This window comes from Rana temporaria, chromosome 12 (assembly GCF_905171775.1).
Source record: "Rana temporaria chromosome 12, aRanTem1.1, whole genome shotgun sequence".
Lineage (NCBI taxonomy): Eukaryota > Metazoa > Chordata > Amphibia > Anura > Ranidae > Rana > Rana temporaria.
In genome coordinates, this window is record NC_053500.1 from 140,421,813 (window position 1) to 140,439,526 (window position 17,714).

The window sequence follows — 17,714 nt, forward strand, 5'->3', positions numbered from 1 at the left end:
TCCTTCATTCTTCTTGGTCTGGAGATCCCCAGCAACAATAGACCCCCCCAGGAAAATCCACCCCAGCCAGCATGGATAGACTCCTCAACACCAGCGGCGGTGCATCCAAAGAAGGCGCAGGAGCGCCGCCCCCCTCTCCTGTCACTCTCGAATTACCATAAATAGATTCATGCATTGCATGACACCCCCTATTCAGGTGTCCGGCCCCTTTTTGGGCACCGGGCACCTGAATTACAGTGGTGGGGTGTTTTTTGGATGCACCTGATTAGAGCCGTAGGCTCTAATAGGTGCCCAAAAATGTTCGAAGCGGGCGCAACGCTGTATGTTGGGAAAATGAAGGAATTCACTTTCACTTTTCTAACTTTCCTAACATTGACCCGCTTCTCAGCTAATCAGGTGCACCAGGTCTGTGTTACCTGTCACCTAATTGGCTGAAGCGACAGGCACTGTGATTGGAGGCCTATCAGGCCTCCGATCACAGCAGAGAACGAGAGCTGGACTGGGCAGGAGAAGACATCGGGGTCAGGGAAGATGGAAGGACACCGGACACCCCTTACCGGCACAGTTGCAGCATGTGGGGCACAGCGGCAGCACATGGAGCATAGTGGCAGCATTTGAGGCACAGTGGCACAATTTGGGGCACAGTGGCTGCGTTTGATGGGCACAGTGGCTGCGTTTGATGGGCACAGTGGCTGCAATTGATGGATTTTTCCCCCCAGAATTTTTCAGTTTGTTTGCGCTTTGCGGCGGCGGTTAATGATGGGATGTGGGGTTCCAGCACCTTGTACCTCTGGACCCCTTTACATTACACAGCACCCTGCACCTCAGGACCCCTTTACATTACACAGCACCCTGCACCTCTGGACCCCTTTACATTACACAGCACCTAACACCTCTGGACTTCTTTACATTACACTGCACCCTGCACCTCTGGACCCCTTTACATTACACAACACCCTGCACCTCTGGGCCCCTTTACATTACACTGCACCCTGCACCTCTGGGCCCCTTTACATTACACAGCACCCTGCACCTCTGGACCCCTTTACATTACACAGCACCTTGCACCTCTGGGCCCCTTTACATTACACAGCACCCTGCACCTCTGGACTCCTTTACATTACACAGCACCCTGCACCTCTGGGCCCCTTTACATTACACTGCACCCTGCACCTCTGGACCCCTTTACATTACACAGCACCATGCACCTCTGGACTCCTTTACATTACACAGCACCTTGCACCTCTGGGCCCCTTTACATTACACAGCACCCTGCACCTCTGGACTCCTTTACATTACACAGCACCCTGCACCTCTGGACTCCTTTACATTACACAGCACCCTGCACCTCTGAACCCCTTTAAATTACATAGCACCGCACCTCTGGACCTCTTTACATTACACAGCCCCCCACAGTTTGTTTCACAGACACCCCCCTAACAGTTCTGGACCCCCTGCATGTTACACTGGGGGGAGACGTGACATGCGGCCCACGGCCCACCGGGCATATGCCCTAGGGACAATCCAGGCCTGGTAGGTGGTAAATGTTAGGTTCAGGTCTTCCACAAGTCCTCTCTTGTTGGCAAATGTTCTTTTACACCTGCCCTTCATTTCACATCACAATACGGCCCTTTGGAAGCAGAAGAGAAACGAATCTCTATTCCTCTTCTTCGGAGTCGGATGTAAATGTGTGTTAACAACCGAGCAAATCTTTCACTTTTTTTGGAAGACGTGCTTCATTCTCGGAAACCCTCCCGCGCCATCTTTACCTCTGTGGCGAGAACAGCTGTGCTGCAATGTTCAATTACCGCAAATCTTTTTTTAATTGAGGACAGTACGACGGATTATTTTAAGTCATGAAAAATTAACCTTTTTGATGCTGCTGGAAGGCATGAAAAAAAAAATCGGCTTAATAGGACGGGAAGTCGGATTGGGAAAGCGATCTGCCAAAACTTGGTATTTAATTACACCCAAGGTCGTTATGAGGAGGGAGGGGGTGGGGCTGAGCGCGGACGCAGCCAGGAAAAAAAAACAGAAATACACGGTGCTGATGAGGAATTAATAAGGCAGCTGCGCTAACGAGCCTCGTTAATGATGATGTTGTTAAAGAAAAATACTTTGCATGTTTTTAATTACAGCGATTATGGAGTTGGTAACAAGCATTTTGTCTTAGTCAGTTGTCCTATTAGTTAAAAATGGTTGGTCTGAGATATCTATGGGAAGTGGATGTAATCGGCAGTCTGAAGATGAGATTATAAACCTGTAATTTGCAAAAGCCCAAAGTTTCAGTGGGATAGTCCCAACTTCCAAGTCCCCAAAATGGCGGGGCTTGTCAAAATTGACTAAGTTCCTATTTATGTTTTCCAAATTCTCCCTACCTTTTAGTGAATGAGATTAGTGGGCAGGGCATGGGGGTGATCAGAAGCAGAGGTCTTTCTTTCTTCCCATTGTTTAACAACCTCAATAGCTTAAGCTGAAATTGATAATCTGACTTTTTAGGCACCTCTGTCTGAGGTTTCAGTAAGAAACGGCATATCTGAAAGGGAAGGACTTTCACTGTGCTCTCTTTAGGAAATGTTGCCGCCATTCCTTTCCTTTCTTCTCCTTTCCCTTTATATTTTTCTTTTCCTTTTTCTTTTCCTTTTTCTTTTCCTTTTTCTTTTCCTTTTTCTTTTCCTTTTTCTTTTCCTTTTTCTTTTCCTTTTTCTTTTCCTTTTTCTTTTCCCTTTTCTTTTCCTTTTCCTTATCCTTTTTCCTTATCCTTTTTCCTTTTCCTTTTTCCTTTTCCTTGTCTTTCCTGCATTCATTCTACTACTTTCTTTCTACTGTTTACAAACCTCAATAGCTTAAGCTGAAATTGACTATCTAACTTATTAGGCACCTCTGTCTGAGGTTTCAGTAAGAAACGGCATATCTGAAAAGGAAGGACTTTCGCCTTTCTCTCATTGGGAACTGTTGCCTCCATTTCTTTCCTTTTCCTTTCCCTCGTCTTTCCTGCCTTCATTATTTTTCTTTGTTTCGATTGTTTACAAACTTCAATAGCTTAAGCTGAAATTGACTATCTCACTCATTAGGCACCTCTGTCTGATGTTTCAGTAAGAAACGGCATATCTGAAAAGGAAGTACTTTCACTGTGCTCTCTTTAGGAAATGTTGCCGCCGTTCCTTTCCTTTCCTTTCTTTTTACATTTTCCTTTTCCTTTTTCCTTTTCCTTGTCTTTCCTGAATTCATTCTACTTCTTTATTTTTATTGTTTACAAACCTCAATAGCTTAAGCTGAAATTGACTATCTAACTTATTAGGCACCTCTGTCTGAGGTTTCAGTAAGAAACAGCATATTTGAAAAATAAGTACTTTCACTGTGCTCTCTTTAGACAATGTTGCCTCCATTTCTTTCCTTTCCCTTTTCCTTATCTTACCTGCCTTCATTCTGCTCCTTTTGTTTCTATTGTTTACAAACTTCAAAAGCTTAAGCTGAAATGTACTATGTCACTTATTAGGCACCTCTGTCTGAGGTTTCAGTAAGACACGGCATATCTGAAAAGGAAGATCTTTCACTTAGGAAAGGTTGCTGCCATTCCTTTCTTTTCTTCTCCTTTCCCTTTTCCTTTTTCTTTTCCTTTTTCCTTTTCCTTGTCTTTCCTGCATTAATTCTACTTCTTTAATTCTATTGTTTACAAACCTCAATAGCTTAAGATGAAATTGACTATCTCGCTTATTAGGCACCTCTGTCTGAGGTTTCAGTAAGAAACGGCATATCTGAAAAGGAAGGACTTTCACTTAGGAAAGGTTGCTGCCATTCCTTTCCTTTCTTCTCCTTTCCCTTCACCTTTTCCTTTTTCTTTTCCTTGTCTTTCCTGCCTTCATTCTTCTTCGTTGTTTCTATTGTTTACAAACTTCAATAGCTTAAGCTGAAATTGACTGTCACATTTATTAGGCACCTCTGTCTGATGTTTCAGTAAGAAACAGCATATCTGAAAAGAAAGGACTTTCACTGTGCTCTCTTTGGACAATGTTGCCTCCATTTTTTTTTATTGTAAACAAACCTCAATAGCTTAAGCTGAAATTGACTGTCACACTTATTGGGCACCTCTGTACTGAGGTTTCAGTAAGAAACGGCATATCTAAAAAGGAAGTACATTCGCTGTGCTCTCTTTAGGAAATGTTGCCGCCATTCTCCTTTCTTTTTACATTTTCCTTTTCCTTTTTCCTTTTCCTTGTCTTTCCTGCATTCATTCTACTTCTTTCTTTTTATTGTTTATTTTTATTGTTTACAAACCTCAATAGCTTAAGCTGAAATTGACTAACTTAACGGCATATCTGAAAAGGAAGTAGTTTCACTGTACTCTCTTTAGGAAATGTTGCAGCCATTCCTTTCCTTTCCTTTCTTCTCCTTTCTTTTTACCTTTTTCTTTTCCTTTTTCCTTTTCCTTGTCTTTACTGCTTTCTCTTTAACTGTGCTCTCTTTAGACAATGTTGCCTCCATTTCTTTTTTTTTATTGTAAACAAACCTCAATAGCTTAAGCTGAAATTGACTATCTCACTAATTAGGCACCTCTGTCTGAGGTTTTAGTGAGTTATTTTTCCTTTTGAATAAAAGTGGCCAGGAAGACTTAGGCCTCGTACACACGACCGGGTTTTGTCGGCAAAAACCAGCAAGAAAACTGATTCTTGCCGAGATTCCCGTTCGTGTGTACGAGGCATTCAGGTTTCTCGCCGGGAAATCTGGCCAGAATTTCGACGAAAAAAAGAGAACCTGCTCTCTCTTTTTTTTTTTTTTTCGTCGAGATTCTTGTCGGCCTGTTTCCCGACGGGAAACCCGAGCGTGTGTATACTTACCCGTCGCTGTGGAAACCCGCGCACGCTCGAAACGACTTCGGTGCCTGTGCGGAAGCTTCCACTGCATAGGTAGGGTGAAGCAAGATGGCGGCGACGGCATCGAATGTGACGAGCGCATGCTCGTCGTACGCGATGACGTCACCGCGTTCCTTCCTTTCAAGAGAACCGCGGTTCTTTTGAAATGACAGTCGGTACACTCCGGTGGCAAGAGTTTCTTGCCAAGAATCTCGTCGGGGGTAAAACGACGGGTTTTTCCTGACGAGATTCTCGGGCGTGTGTACCCAAGGTCGAGAGCTTTGAGTCCTGCAAAGCAAAGGTTTGTACTACTGAGGGGGGGTCTGCACTGAGGGGAGGTCTGTACTGAGGGGGGTCTGTACTGAGGGGGGTCTGTACTGAGGGGGGTCTGTACTGAGGGGGGTCTGTACTGAGGGGGGTCTGTACTGAGGGGGGTCTGTAATGCTGAGGGGTCTGTACTGAGGGGGGTGTCTGTACTGAGGGGGGTCTGCACTGCTGGGGGGTGTCTGTACTGAGGGGGGTCTGTAGTTGGTGGAGGGGTTCTGTACTGCGGGAGAGGTGTCTGTACTGTGGGAGGGGGGTCTGTAGTTAGTGGAGGGGGGTCTGTAGTTGGTGGAGGGGGTCTGTACTGCGGGAGGGGGGTCTGTAGTTAGTGGAGGGGGGTCTGTAGTTGGTGGAGGGGGGTCTGTATTGCGGGAGAGGGGTCTGTAGTTAGTAAAGGGGGGTTTGTACTGCAGGAGGGGGGTTTGTACTGAGGGGGAACTATAGTTGGTGGGGGGGTTGACACAATTCATATCTCTTTACAAAATATCACTTTGAAAAAACTTTTTCCTATTCAGATAAAGTTGACCTGCAACTATTTATCGTCTCCTTTAATGTTCATCTCTGATGCATCTCCATAGCGCTGGCAAACTCTATTGTCAGCGGCACCGCGCTCTAATCCAAACATCCCTCTCTTCCATTAGACTGCAGTCCCGCTTTAATGGCTGTAATTAGCAATGGTAGTAATTGATTTTTACTAAGCAAATGGAACGCTGAATATATTATCGCTGGAGTTCTTGAATTTTCAATAATACTATAAAATCTCGCAAATATTGTGTCTCATTATCAGCATGTCACTAATTAACAGGAATGTGTGTATTTATTAGTTCTTTTCATGTACTTCAAGAAAGTTCTACAGCGCCATACTATTCTGCCTGTTATAAGGATTTGCAGGTCCCGGACTGACAGATTGGGAACGGCGGAATTTGCCATAGGCTGCGCACAGTAGTGAGTTGGTGGTGATCGCAATTCTCATGCATTGTTTCTCTTTTAAGCAACTGGACTCCGATATGAATGTGGGAAATAGGGGGGGGGGTTCTACCATAGCCCCCAACCGTCCCGGGTTTCGAGGGACTGTCCCTGATTTGGAGCCTCTTTCCCCCTTATTATATATAGTTGTATATAAAATGCACTTTTTGGCCCAGATTCACAAAGAACTTACGCCGACGTATAACACGTTACGCCGACGTAAGTGCAAATGTGCGCCGGCGTATGTGTGCGGCAGACCCACGAACCAACATGCGCCTAAAAACAGGCTACACCCCGCCGATGTAGCTTGCTTACGCTGGCGTAGGGTGGGCGCACATATGGGCTGGGCGCATGGTGCTGCTCCCATTGATTAGCCATTCAAACATGCAAAAGAGGGAAATACGCCGATTCACGAGCGTGCGTGTGCCCGGTGCATGCTACGCGAGGTACGCGTAAGTTGTACGTCCGGCGTAAAGTTATTCCCCATAAATGAGGTGCAACCCGGCAACACAAGCCGGCGTATTGTGCGTTGGGACGTGTGTCTGGCTGGGCGTACGTTATGTTCACGGCGTACGCGTTGATCCGGCGTAGCTTAGGCAGTTGTGCCGGCGTGGTTGTGAGCAGGCGCAGGGGGGTGCTGTGCATGCGTCCACGTCACGGCGCATGCGCATTTCGTGATACGTACCTGTCTGGCGCTCGGCCCATCATTTGCATGGGGTCACGCCTCATTTGCATGGGGTCACGCCCACTTCCACCTACGCCGGCATGCGCCTTCGAAACCCACGCCACGCTGGCGCAGCGTTGGGAGCACTGGCTTGCTGAATGCAATGTTTGCCTCTCCACGCTACGTTTGGCGTGGCGTACGGTGTTTGCTCTACGGCGGCGTAATGTGCGCCTTGCCCTCTGTGAATCTGGGTCTTTATCTTTTAAAGCCAGGGCAGTAGGGGAAATCTGCACTGCACAAGGTAGTTAGGGTGTGACCAGGCATGACCAGGTTGGCACTGCCAGTGCATTGTGATTGTTGAGTTATTCACTTGTCTCTGTTGCCTCTCACCCGCTCTCTTCTTTTCAGATATGGGCAACTTTGAAGAAGGCGACACCAGCCAGACAGTGTCTCATGGAGTTGCAGCTGTCATTCCTGCCCCCAGCATCGCCAGTTTTCCTCAACCACAAGTTACCTGGTTCAGAGATGGCAGGAAGATCCCCCCAAGCAACCGCATGTAAGTAGTCCTATATCCGGACAATCCATACTTCCTTACCGAAGATTTGGGTTTGCGGTCTTCATTTGGGGCAATACCTGTCCACCTGTTATGGTTCTTTGTAACCCCTGTGCAGTCCATTGATGAGGCCTAAGGAGTACCTCCTCTATATAGGCTACTTTTGTAGGGTTCCCAGGACAGTGGGAGAATCAGAGGCATTGCTAGGCGGGTGCGGGCCGCACCCGGGTGACACCCGCCAGAGGGGTGACACCCATGGGTAGCAGCACGAACCTCTAACACCGCCCGCTGCCCCTGATTAGCTGTGCCTCGGCTCGCACCGTTGTGTACCTCAGCGGCGCGGACTGAAGCAGTCTCCTCCTCTGTTTACATCCACAGAGGAGGAGGAGCCTGCGCTCGAGGGACAGACACACAGTGTGTGTATATCTGTAAGCGCTGTTCTCAGGTATGTATGGGGGGGTGTCTATACTGCTGGGGGGGTCTGTACTACTGAGGGGGTGGGTCTGTACTAAGGGGGGTCTGTAATGCTGGGGGGCCTGCACTAGGGGGGTGTCTGTACTGAGGGGGGTCTGTAATGCTGGGGGGGTCTGTACTACTGAGGGTGTCTGTACTGAGGGGGGGTCTGTAGTTAGTGGAGGGGGTTTGTAGTTAGTGGAGGGGGGTCTGTACTGCGGGACAGGGGTCTGTACTGAAGGGGGGTCTGTAGTTAGTGGAGGGGGTCTGTAGTTAGTAGAGGGGGTCTGTAGTTAGTGGAGGGGGTCTGTAGTTAGTGGAGGGGGTCTGTAGTTAGTGGAGGGGGTCTGTAGTTAGTGAAGGGGGTCTGTACTGCGGGAGGGGTTCTGTAGTTAGTGGAGGGGGGTCTGTACTGCGGGAGGGGTTCTGTAGTTAGTGGAGGGATTCTGTAGTTAGTGGAGGGGGTCTGTAGTTAGTGAAGGGGGGTCTGTACTGCGGGAGGGGTTCTGTAGTTAGTGGAGGGGGGTCTGTACTGCGGGAGGGGGGTCTGTAGTTGGTGGAGGGGGGTCTGTGTTGCTGGAGGGGGGTCTGTACTAAGGGGGGACTATAGTTGGTGGGGGGGTGACACCATTTTTTTGGCACCGGGTGACACCAACCCAGGTGACGCCACTGGGGGGAATTATGCCCCTTCGCTGGTATCAGTGGATAAAATAGTGCCCCAGTGGCATAAAATCAAGCAAAGAGTAGCATCTGTCCCCCAGGCTGCAGTTTGGAGACCCCTATTCTAGAGGGACCCCACAGGTCTGATATACACATCGTTGGTCCAAGCTGGAACAAAACAACTATTTATAAAATTTACTATGCCTGGAATTCGACTTTAAAATCCTTAACGGCCATAAATTAGCCGGATCACCTAAAAAATCTGAGGATTTAAAACAATAGTCCTGCTACATAACAGACTTAATAAAGACCCTGTTTGGGATGAAACGCGTCGTCTTTCTTTCTGCGAGGATTTATGCGAGTCAGCTGCCGACAAAGGAATGCGTGATCCCCGAGCATGTGAAACATCAGAATGCCGAGACGAGTCGGCGGGTAACACGTGGATGGAATACAGAGCCCCACATACGATTTTTGGAACGGGATCTGAGCCTCGCGGTCATTGAGCTGAGCAGCCGCCGTTTACCTGCGTTGGGCTGATTTGTTGCGGGGACTTTTGTGCTTTAAATTCTTCAGATTTTTAGGATGATGCAGTTAATTCATGGCCATTACTTGGCTGAGAAGAACTTTAACAAAAGATACAAAAGATAAAATACAGACTTTTTTATGGTTTGTGAGGAGCGGAGATCATTTGTTTAGTACTGAGGAGTATTTACCCATTTTAGGTATGTTTTTGGCCCAATCCTGCTTAGAAATGATAGAAATGTACAGGGAGGTAAAGTATGTCACATTCGCCCGTTCCTCGTCCCAGCGCCGGCTCTTTCCCTCTGTATGAGGCCAATCTGAGGCCACTGGTTCCGCAGCCAGGTGCTGTCTTAAAGGGCCAGCACATGTGTTGCTCAACGTTCAAGCAATGCATCAAGACACTGATTCCTTGTGTCTTCTGGACATGTTATCCCCGCACCCCAGTGCTCCCAGTGATTCTTCTGTGACCCCAGCACCACAGTGCTGCCAGTGATTCTCCTGTGATCCCAGCACCCCAGTGTTCCCAGTGATTCTCCTGTGTTCCCTGCACCCCAGTGTTCCCAGTGATTCTCCTGTGTTCCCTGCACCCAGTGTTCCCAGTGATTCTCCTGTGATCCCAGCACCCTAGTGATTCTCCTGTGATCCCAGCACCCCAGTGCGCCCAGTGATTCTACTGTGATCCCAGCACCCCAGTGCGCCCAGTGATTCTCCTGTGATCCCAGCACCCCAGTGATTCTCTTGTGATCCCAGCACCCCAGTGTGCCCAGTGATTCTCCTGTGATCCCAGCACCCCAGTGCTCCCAGTGATTCTCTTGTGATCCCAGCACCCCAGTGATTCTCCTGTGATCCCAGCATCCCAGTGATTCTCCTGTGATCCCAGTGATTCTCCTGTGATCCCCGCACCCCAGTGCTTCTCCTGTGATCCCAGTGCGCCCAGTGATTCTCTTGTGATTCCAGCACCCCAGTGATTCTCCTGTGATCCCAGTGCGCCCAGTGATTCTCTTGTGATCCCAGTACTTCCAGTGATTCTCCTGTAATCCAAGCACCCCAGTGCTCCCAGTTATTCTCCTGTGATCCCAGCACCCCAGTGATTCTGTGATCCCAGCACCCCAGTGCTCCCAGTGATTCTCCTGTGATCCCAGCACCCCAGTGCTCCCAGTGATTCTGTGATCCCAGCACCCCAGTGCTCCCAGTGATTCTCTTGTGATCCCAGCACCCCAGTTCTCCCGTGATCCCAGCACCCCTGTGCTCCCATTAATTCTCCTGTGATCCCAGCACCCCAGTGCTCCCATTAATTCTCCTGTGATCCCAGCACCATCTGTTGTCCTCCCGTGTCATGTCGACCTTTGTGATCAATTCATAACTCCATTGTCTTCTGCTACTCAGTGACCCGAGCTTCCAGTGTCCCCTATGGTGACCCTCTGGGAAACTGATGCTTATTGGTGGGTCAGTGTCGCAGTTGCCTGTTTGAGGGAGTCAGTGGGCCACAACCTGGGAGCTGTTCTGCAGCAAAGCCCATCACCCTTTTGGACCTTTTGGTAAAAAAAACATATGGTTCCTTAGACCCTACACCTCAGCCCTTCATAGTCCTGTTCCTCCTGCCTTCCCTATATGTGGTGTCCTCCTGTGTCATGTCAGCCTTTGTGGTCACTTCATATCTCCATTGTCTTCGACAATGGAGATATGAAGTGACCACAAAGGCTGACATGACACTGGTAGGGATAAGCCGAACACCCCCCCCCCCCCCCCCCCGTTCGGTTCGCACCAGAACCTTCGAACGGACCCAACATTCGCGCAAACATTTAGAACCCCATTGACGTCTATGGGACGCGAACGTTCGAATTAAAAAGTGCTTATTTTAAAGCCTAATATGCAAGTTATTGTCGAAAAACGTCTTTGAGAACCCGGGTCTTGCCCCAGGGAACATGTATCAATGGAAAAAAAGTTTTAAAAACGGTCGTTTTTTCTGGAGCAGTGATTTTAATGATGCTTTAAGTGAAAAAATTATTTAAATATCGTACCTGCTGGGTGTCTATAGTATGCCTGTGAGGTGACACGTGTTTAAAACTGTCCCTGCACAAAATGAGATTACTATAAGAAAAAAGTTATTTAAAACTGCTTGCGGCTTTAATGTAATGTTTGGTCCCTGCAATATGGATAAAAATCATTGAGAAAAATTGCACAGACACAGACAGTACACACCACGTAGCTTTAGGTGCAAACTGCAGAGGACACAGGCAGTACACACATCACGTAGCTTTAGGTGCACACTGCAGAGGACACGGGCAGTACACACCACGTAGCTTTAGGTGCAAACTGCAGAGGACACAGGCAGTACACACATCACGTAGCTTTAGGTGCACATTGCAGAGGACACAGACAGTACACCACGTGAGAACACTGCAGCTAGCACAATCACCTGCCTGACAGTAAATTAGGAAGTGCGGATCTAGCTAAACTCTACAGTGTATGTAGCGCTACCCCCTCAGGAGCCGCTGGTTGTTTTGGGATCAGCTTATTACGTTACCTCTAATCGATGTCTAGGGTGATTGTAGTGAGTAGAGCAGTAAACGAATGTCCAATCAGCGAGTAAGATTTTCTGAATGCTTTATTTCTCGGCCCAACACGACCAACATCAACATGAGGTAGAGAGAAAAGGTTGATGAAGTAAGAGAACTTTGCAGTATCAGGCTCGGATATGGAAAGAGCAATCCTGCTCTCAGTAGTAGTAGATACAGTTCGTCGCCACTCTAGCCAGAGTGGGTGAAGTGCCCCCAGACAGACTCCTGCCACAAGCCTGGCAGCCAAAGTGTCACTTTAAAGTTGCTGGGAAGAACAAGTCACTACCACAGACTTGGCTCTGACTTTAAATAAGATGCCAGATGAGACCTCTGCCACAGGCTCAATGCTGACAATGGTGAACAGCAGAGCAATTCCTCCCCAGTCTTTTCCTTGGGCTCACTGACTGACAGTACTGAGGTTATCTGTCAGTATTCGGTCACACAGATCCCCGATGGTTCGTTCAAGCTTCTCAGACAACCTACCTCCGGGTTCTCATTGAGCCGATCCCTCACCGTACAGCACATAGCTTTGGATCTCTTCAGTAGAGTTGGAGACCCAGTAAGTCACTGGGGCCCCTGATAGCATCAGTCGCTCCAGGCCATGAGGGCCCAGAGTCAGGAACTCCGCTTTGCGCGCGACCCCAGGCCATGTAGGCCATAGTGGTGGGGTCCGCGATGTGCGTACTCCCTAAAGGTGGGTGCCGCACCTGGAACCAGGAACCTGCGAAGAACCAAGAACAATGGCGTCTGCCACAGATATACCCTCCCCCAGCATGCCCCGCGAGGGAACACTCCTCTAATTGGCTGCTGAGGGGAAAGTGGCTCCGCCAGAACCCCTCTAGCGCCAGCTGCCGCCCAGGGATGGGATCGCATTCCCTGGAGCGCAGACTGACCCACAGGACATTTCAGGAATGACAGCAGCCCAAATTTAGCACAATTTAGGAATGAGAGCAACTTATCTCTCCCATTCCCCCACTAACTTTAGCGTAGTGCCCATACTGAAAGTAAGGGGGCGCTACATGTATAAATATATGTAGCGGGGTCATACTATCATGGACTATTGATAGTAATGAAGACTTTAATTCCCGCTGGAGTTCTAGCTACATTTGTACATACGTGTTTATGTTTTTCTAAAAGCAACGCATTGTGGGACTAGAAGTACCAGGAGAGATAGACTCCATTGACACTCAGTAGGAATAGACTACACTTCCCACAATGCCCTGCCTTCTTGGAGCACATGACACCCCCCGTACAGCCTTATGGGGGAGGTTACTTAAAGGTGGGGAGGAGCTGAATTCTCTCTCTTGGGACCTGCACTTCTTCCTCTGTGGAGCTGTGGAGAGCACTACAGCCGAGCTGCTAGGCCTGAAGCCTGGGCCCGGATCCACCGGAGGACCAGCCATCCGGAGGGAAGCGAGCTCAAGTGTGTCCAGCTCGTGTTCCAGGAGATCGGACAGGCTGACCAACTGCTGACCGGAGTCGTGGAAAGCAGGACATCGGAGACCCAGCGTTGTGGCGTGGCTGCGGAGCAGCTCATCTTTTGCGAGGAGCTCAGGCGGACTAGGCCTGTTCGGGTGAGAGGGCACCTGCCCAAGTTTCCATACCCTCTTTAGCCTTGTGACTTACGGTACCTCACATCTCAGAAAGGCCCACTGTTATTGATTGGCTCAAAGAGCATCTGGAAGTCACGCTGTGCCTGTTGACTGAGTGCTGTCTGGAGGATCGATCCACCGTACTTGTGTTGATTGTGCCCTAGACTGAGTTTAATCCGCTTTTCTTTGGATTACAAATAAAGTGCACCAACGTTTGCAACATAGACTTCTAGGTGGATTCACAGAGAGTTACGCCGGCGTATCAGTAGATACGCCGACCTAACTCGGAATCTGCGCCGTCCTAAGTTTAAGTGTATTCTCAAACTGAGATACACTTAAACCTATCTAAGATATGACAGCCTGCGCCGTCCTATGTTAGGGTGCAATATTTAGGCTGGCCGCTAGGTGGCGCCTCCATTGATTTTGGCGTAGAATATGTAAATCACTAGATACGCCTATTCACGAACGTACGTGCGCCCGTCGCAGTAAAGATACGCCAGTTACGTAAGGCATTTTCAGGCGTAAAGTTATTCCATCAAATAGCTGGACTAGTAATGTTAAGTATGGCCGTCGTTCCCGCGTCGAAATTTGAAAATTTTACGTCGTTTGCGTAAGTCGTCCGTGAATAGGGCTGGACGTAATTTACGTCCACGTCGAAACCAATACGTCCTTGCAGCGTACTTTGCCGCAATGCACACTGGGATATGTACACGGACGGCGCATGCGCCGTTCGTTAAAAACGTCAATCACATCGGGTCACAATTCATTAACATAAAACACGCCCCCTGTTCCTCATTTGAATTAGGCGCGCTTACGCCGGCCCATTTACGCTACGCCGCCGTAACTTAGGAGGCAAGTGCTTTGTGAATACAGCACTTGCCTCTCTGACTTACGGCGGGGCAGCATAAATACGATACGCTACGCCGGCTGAAACATACGCCGCCCTACGTGAATCCAGCTAATAGACTTCGGCCCAGATTCTCGTAGATGGGCCTAATACTGCGGCTGCGTAACGTATGTAATTTACATTACGCCGCCGCAAGTTTTACAGGCAAGTGCTTTATTCACAAAGAGCTTGCCTGTAAAGTTGCGGCGGCGTAGCGTAAATCCCCCGGCGCAAGCCTGCCTAATTCAAATGAGCCGGGTAGGGGGCGTGGAGCATTTAAATTAGGCGCGTTCCTGCGCCAAATGTACTGCGCGTGCGCCGTCCCTAAAATTTCCCGATGTGCATTGCGCTAAATGACGTCGCAAGGACGTCATTGGTTTCGACGTGAACGTAAATGGCGTCCAGCCCCATTCACGGACGACTTACGCAAACAACGTAAATTTTTAAATTTCGACGCGGGAACGACGGCCATACTTAACATTGGTTGCCCCTCATATAGCAGGGGCAACTTTACGCGTCGCAAATCTAACGTAAACGTCATATCTTCACTGCGTCGACCGCGCGTACGTTCGGGAATTTTGCGTATTTCGCTAATTTGCATACTCGACGGGGAAAGCGTCGGAGGCGACACCTAGCGGCGAAAAAAAAAATTGCATTTAAGATCTGACAGCGTAAGAGCCTTACGCCTGTGGGATCTAATGGTTATCTATGCGTAACTGATTCTATAAATCAAGATTAGGACTTACGACGGCGCACATTGCGTTGCGCCGTCGTAAGCCCTTTGAGAATCTGGGCCTTCATCTTTAAAGGACATTCTGAAGCTAGTTGAGCCAGGCCTGGGCAGGGTTTTCTGCACACGTGTTTTATGGAACTGCCCACTAGGGGGAGCTCACAAGCATAGATTACTTACAGTTAATTATAGACTCGTGTGTATTAGTTTCTAGGTTTGTTTTACTGACTCTGCAGGGACGCTTGCAGAGTCATTCTTATACCAATACTCATGTATGTTTAACCTGTGTTTCAACTCCCTTTTTTCCTTTTTTTTTTTTATTATATGCAAGTAAAGCTACCCTTTTGGTTTTACTATATTAACTGTGTGAGGTGTGTTTTACTTTTGGGAGCCGCAAGTGGAAGAAGGTAACAGTATTATTGTATCGCCATTGCATGTTTATAAATGTTATTGTGGCCCTAGCTAAGTCAGGGACACAATACTATTGCATTTATCTGGTGTGCCAAGGGAGGGTTCGAGCCATTTAAAGGGGGTGAATCAATTAATGAGAGTAGATCCCAAATCTAACCAGCGGCTCCTGCGGGGGTAGCGCTACATATACAACACCTGGGATGCATATATATCCTCTACACACTGTAACTTTAACTGACTAGCCTGCCTGCTCTATCTACCTACTAAAAAATGACACTCTCTTTGTCTTCTCTTCCTTAACCACTTAAGGACCGCCTCCTGCAGATATACGTCAGCAGAATGGCACGGCTGGGCACAAGCACGTACCTGTACGTCCTCTTTAAGTGCCCAGCCGTGGGTCGCGTGCGCCCGCGACCCGGTCCGAAGCTCCGTGACCGCGGCCGCGGGACCAGCGGACCCAATCGCCGCCGGAGTCCCGCGATCGGTCCCCGAAGCTGAAGAACGGGGAGAGGTGAGTGTAAACACAGCTTCCCCGTTCTTCACTGTGACAGCTTCATTGATCGTGTGTTCCCTAATATAGGGAAACACGATCAATGACGTCACACGTCCAGCCCCCCTACAGTTAGAAAAACATATGAGGTCACACTTAACCCCTACAGCGCCCCCTAATGGTAAACTCCCAAACTGCAATTGTCATTTTCACAGTAATCAGCGCATTTTTATAGCATTTTTTGCTGTGAAAATGACAATGGTCCCAAAAATTTGTCAAAATTGTCCGATGTGTCCGCCATAATGTCGCAGTCACGAAAAAATCGTTGATTGCCGCCATTAGTAGTAAAAAAAAAATATTAATAAAAATGCAATAAAACTATCTCCTATTATGTAAACGCTTTTAAATTTTGCGCAAACCAATCGATAAATGCTTATTGCGATTTTTTTTACCAAAAATAGGTAGAAGAATACGTATCGGCCTAAACTAACGTTTATTTTATATCTTTTTGGGGGATATTTATGATAGCAAAAAGTAAAAAATATTGAATTTTTTTCAAAATTGTCGCTCTATTTTTGTTTATAGCGCAAAAAATAAAAACCGCAGAGGTGATCAAATACCACCAAAAGAAAGCTATATTTGTGGGAAAAAAATGATGTAAATTTTGTTTGGAATCCACATCGCACGACCACGCAATTGTCTTAAGTGTTTAACCACCGCAACACACTACACAAGGCCGACCTGCAGATGGCCTTTTTATAGTGTGGGGCGTGTACTAAACCCTCTGAGCCATAATTGGCCAAAGCCACCCTGGCTTTGGCCAATTATGGCTCTCCGTTTTTTGCAAGCTGTGATTGGCCAAGCATGCGGGTCATAGTGCATGCTTGGCCAATCATCAGCCAACAATGCACTGCGATGCCGCAGTGAATTATGGGCCGTGAAACGACACTCGAATTTGGCGCGAACGGCCCAAAACGTTCGTAATTGTACGAACGATCGAACTTACGATGTTCGAGTCGAACATGAGCTCGACTTCGAATACGAAGCTCATCCCTAGACACTGGAGGACACCAGATATAGGGAAGGCAGGAGGAAAAAGACTAAGAAGTGCTGAGGTGTAGGGTCTAAGGAACCCTTCTGCTACTCCGTGACCCGAGCTTCCAGTGTCCCTTATGGTGACACTCTGGAGAACCGATGCTTCTTGGTGGCCCTTCTGTGGTCAGTGTCGCAGTTGCCTGTTTGAGGGAGTCAGTGGGCCGCAACCTGGGAGCTGTTCTGCAGAAAAGTCCATCACACCAGGCAGCTCCTTAGATTTTGCACCCCGTCCTTTTTTTAGGGCTCTCACCTCCGCTGAACATGCAGGTGCTGCTGCTACTCCATGACTCGAGCTTCCAGTTTCTGCTTGCTGACCCTTGGAGAACTGATACTTCCCGGTGTCCTCTTTGAGGCTTCTGCCTTCATACAGCCCCGGGTTACATTTCCCAAATCCCTGGTTGGCCCGTTCCAGACCCCTATCTCCTTTTTAGGTTCATCATTTTGCTCTTATACTTCCAAAATCCTATGGGTTCCATTTAAACCCATCATTCCCGGTGCATTGTCCCTGAAACAATCCATCGTAGAGAACAATTAAAGCAGAGCCGGTTCTAAGCGGCTGCGAGCTCGGTGAGTGGTATCAGCGGCTCTCAAACACCTGTCTGCCGCTGCATCATGCTGAAATTTAGCAGTACTAATGAACAGCGGCACAGTCTCCTTATCTACCTAATTGCAGAGAATTATTATCCAGATCATCTGGCAGCTGATCCCCTGCGAGCGCGGCTGAGCCGGGAGATATGCGCGGGGCGGGGTGCCAGGAGGGGGACACGCTGGAAGGGGGGTGTTAGGTCACCGAGCGAGGAGAGCGGAATGTCACGGCTTCCAATAAAATCCTTTTTTTTTTCTTTTTTTCCAGGGAAATTCTGCTTCTTAAGCTTGGGATGAGAATTAAACTTCTTTTATTGGTGTGCCAGCTGAGCTAAGGGCCGGTGCTGAAAGCTAGGCTCCTTCTGTGGG

At 48.3% G+C, this 17,714-nt stretch overlaps 1 protein-coding gene across 2 annotated transcripts in view; it reads left to right on the forward strand.

The window, feature by feature from the left end:
• The window catches only part of SDK2 (sidekick cell adhesion molecule 2), a 582,140-nt gene that overhangs the window by 415,283 nt on the left and 149,143 nt on the right, over positions 1 to 17,714 (forward strand). For both annotated transcript variants that reach the window (XM_040330991.1, XM_040330992.1), the window contains exon 4: positions 7,216 to 7,363. In XM_040330991.1, coding sequence (XP_040186925.1) covers positions 7,216 to 7,363 — 148 coding nt within the window. The remainder of the gene's footprint in view (positions 1 to 7,215; positions 7,364 to 17,714) is intronic.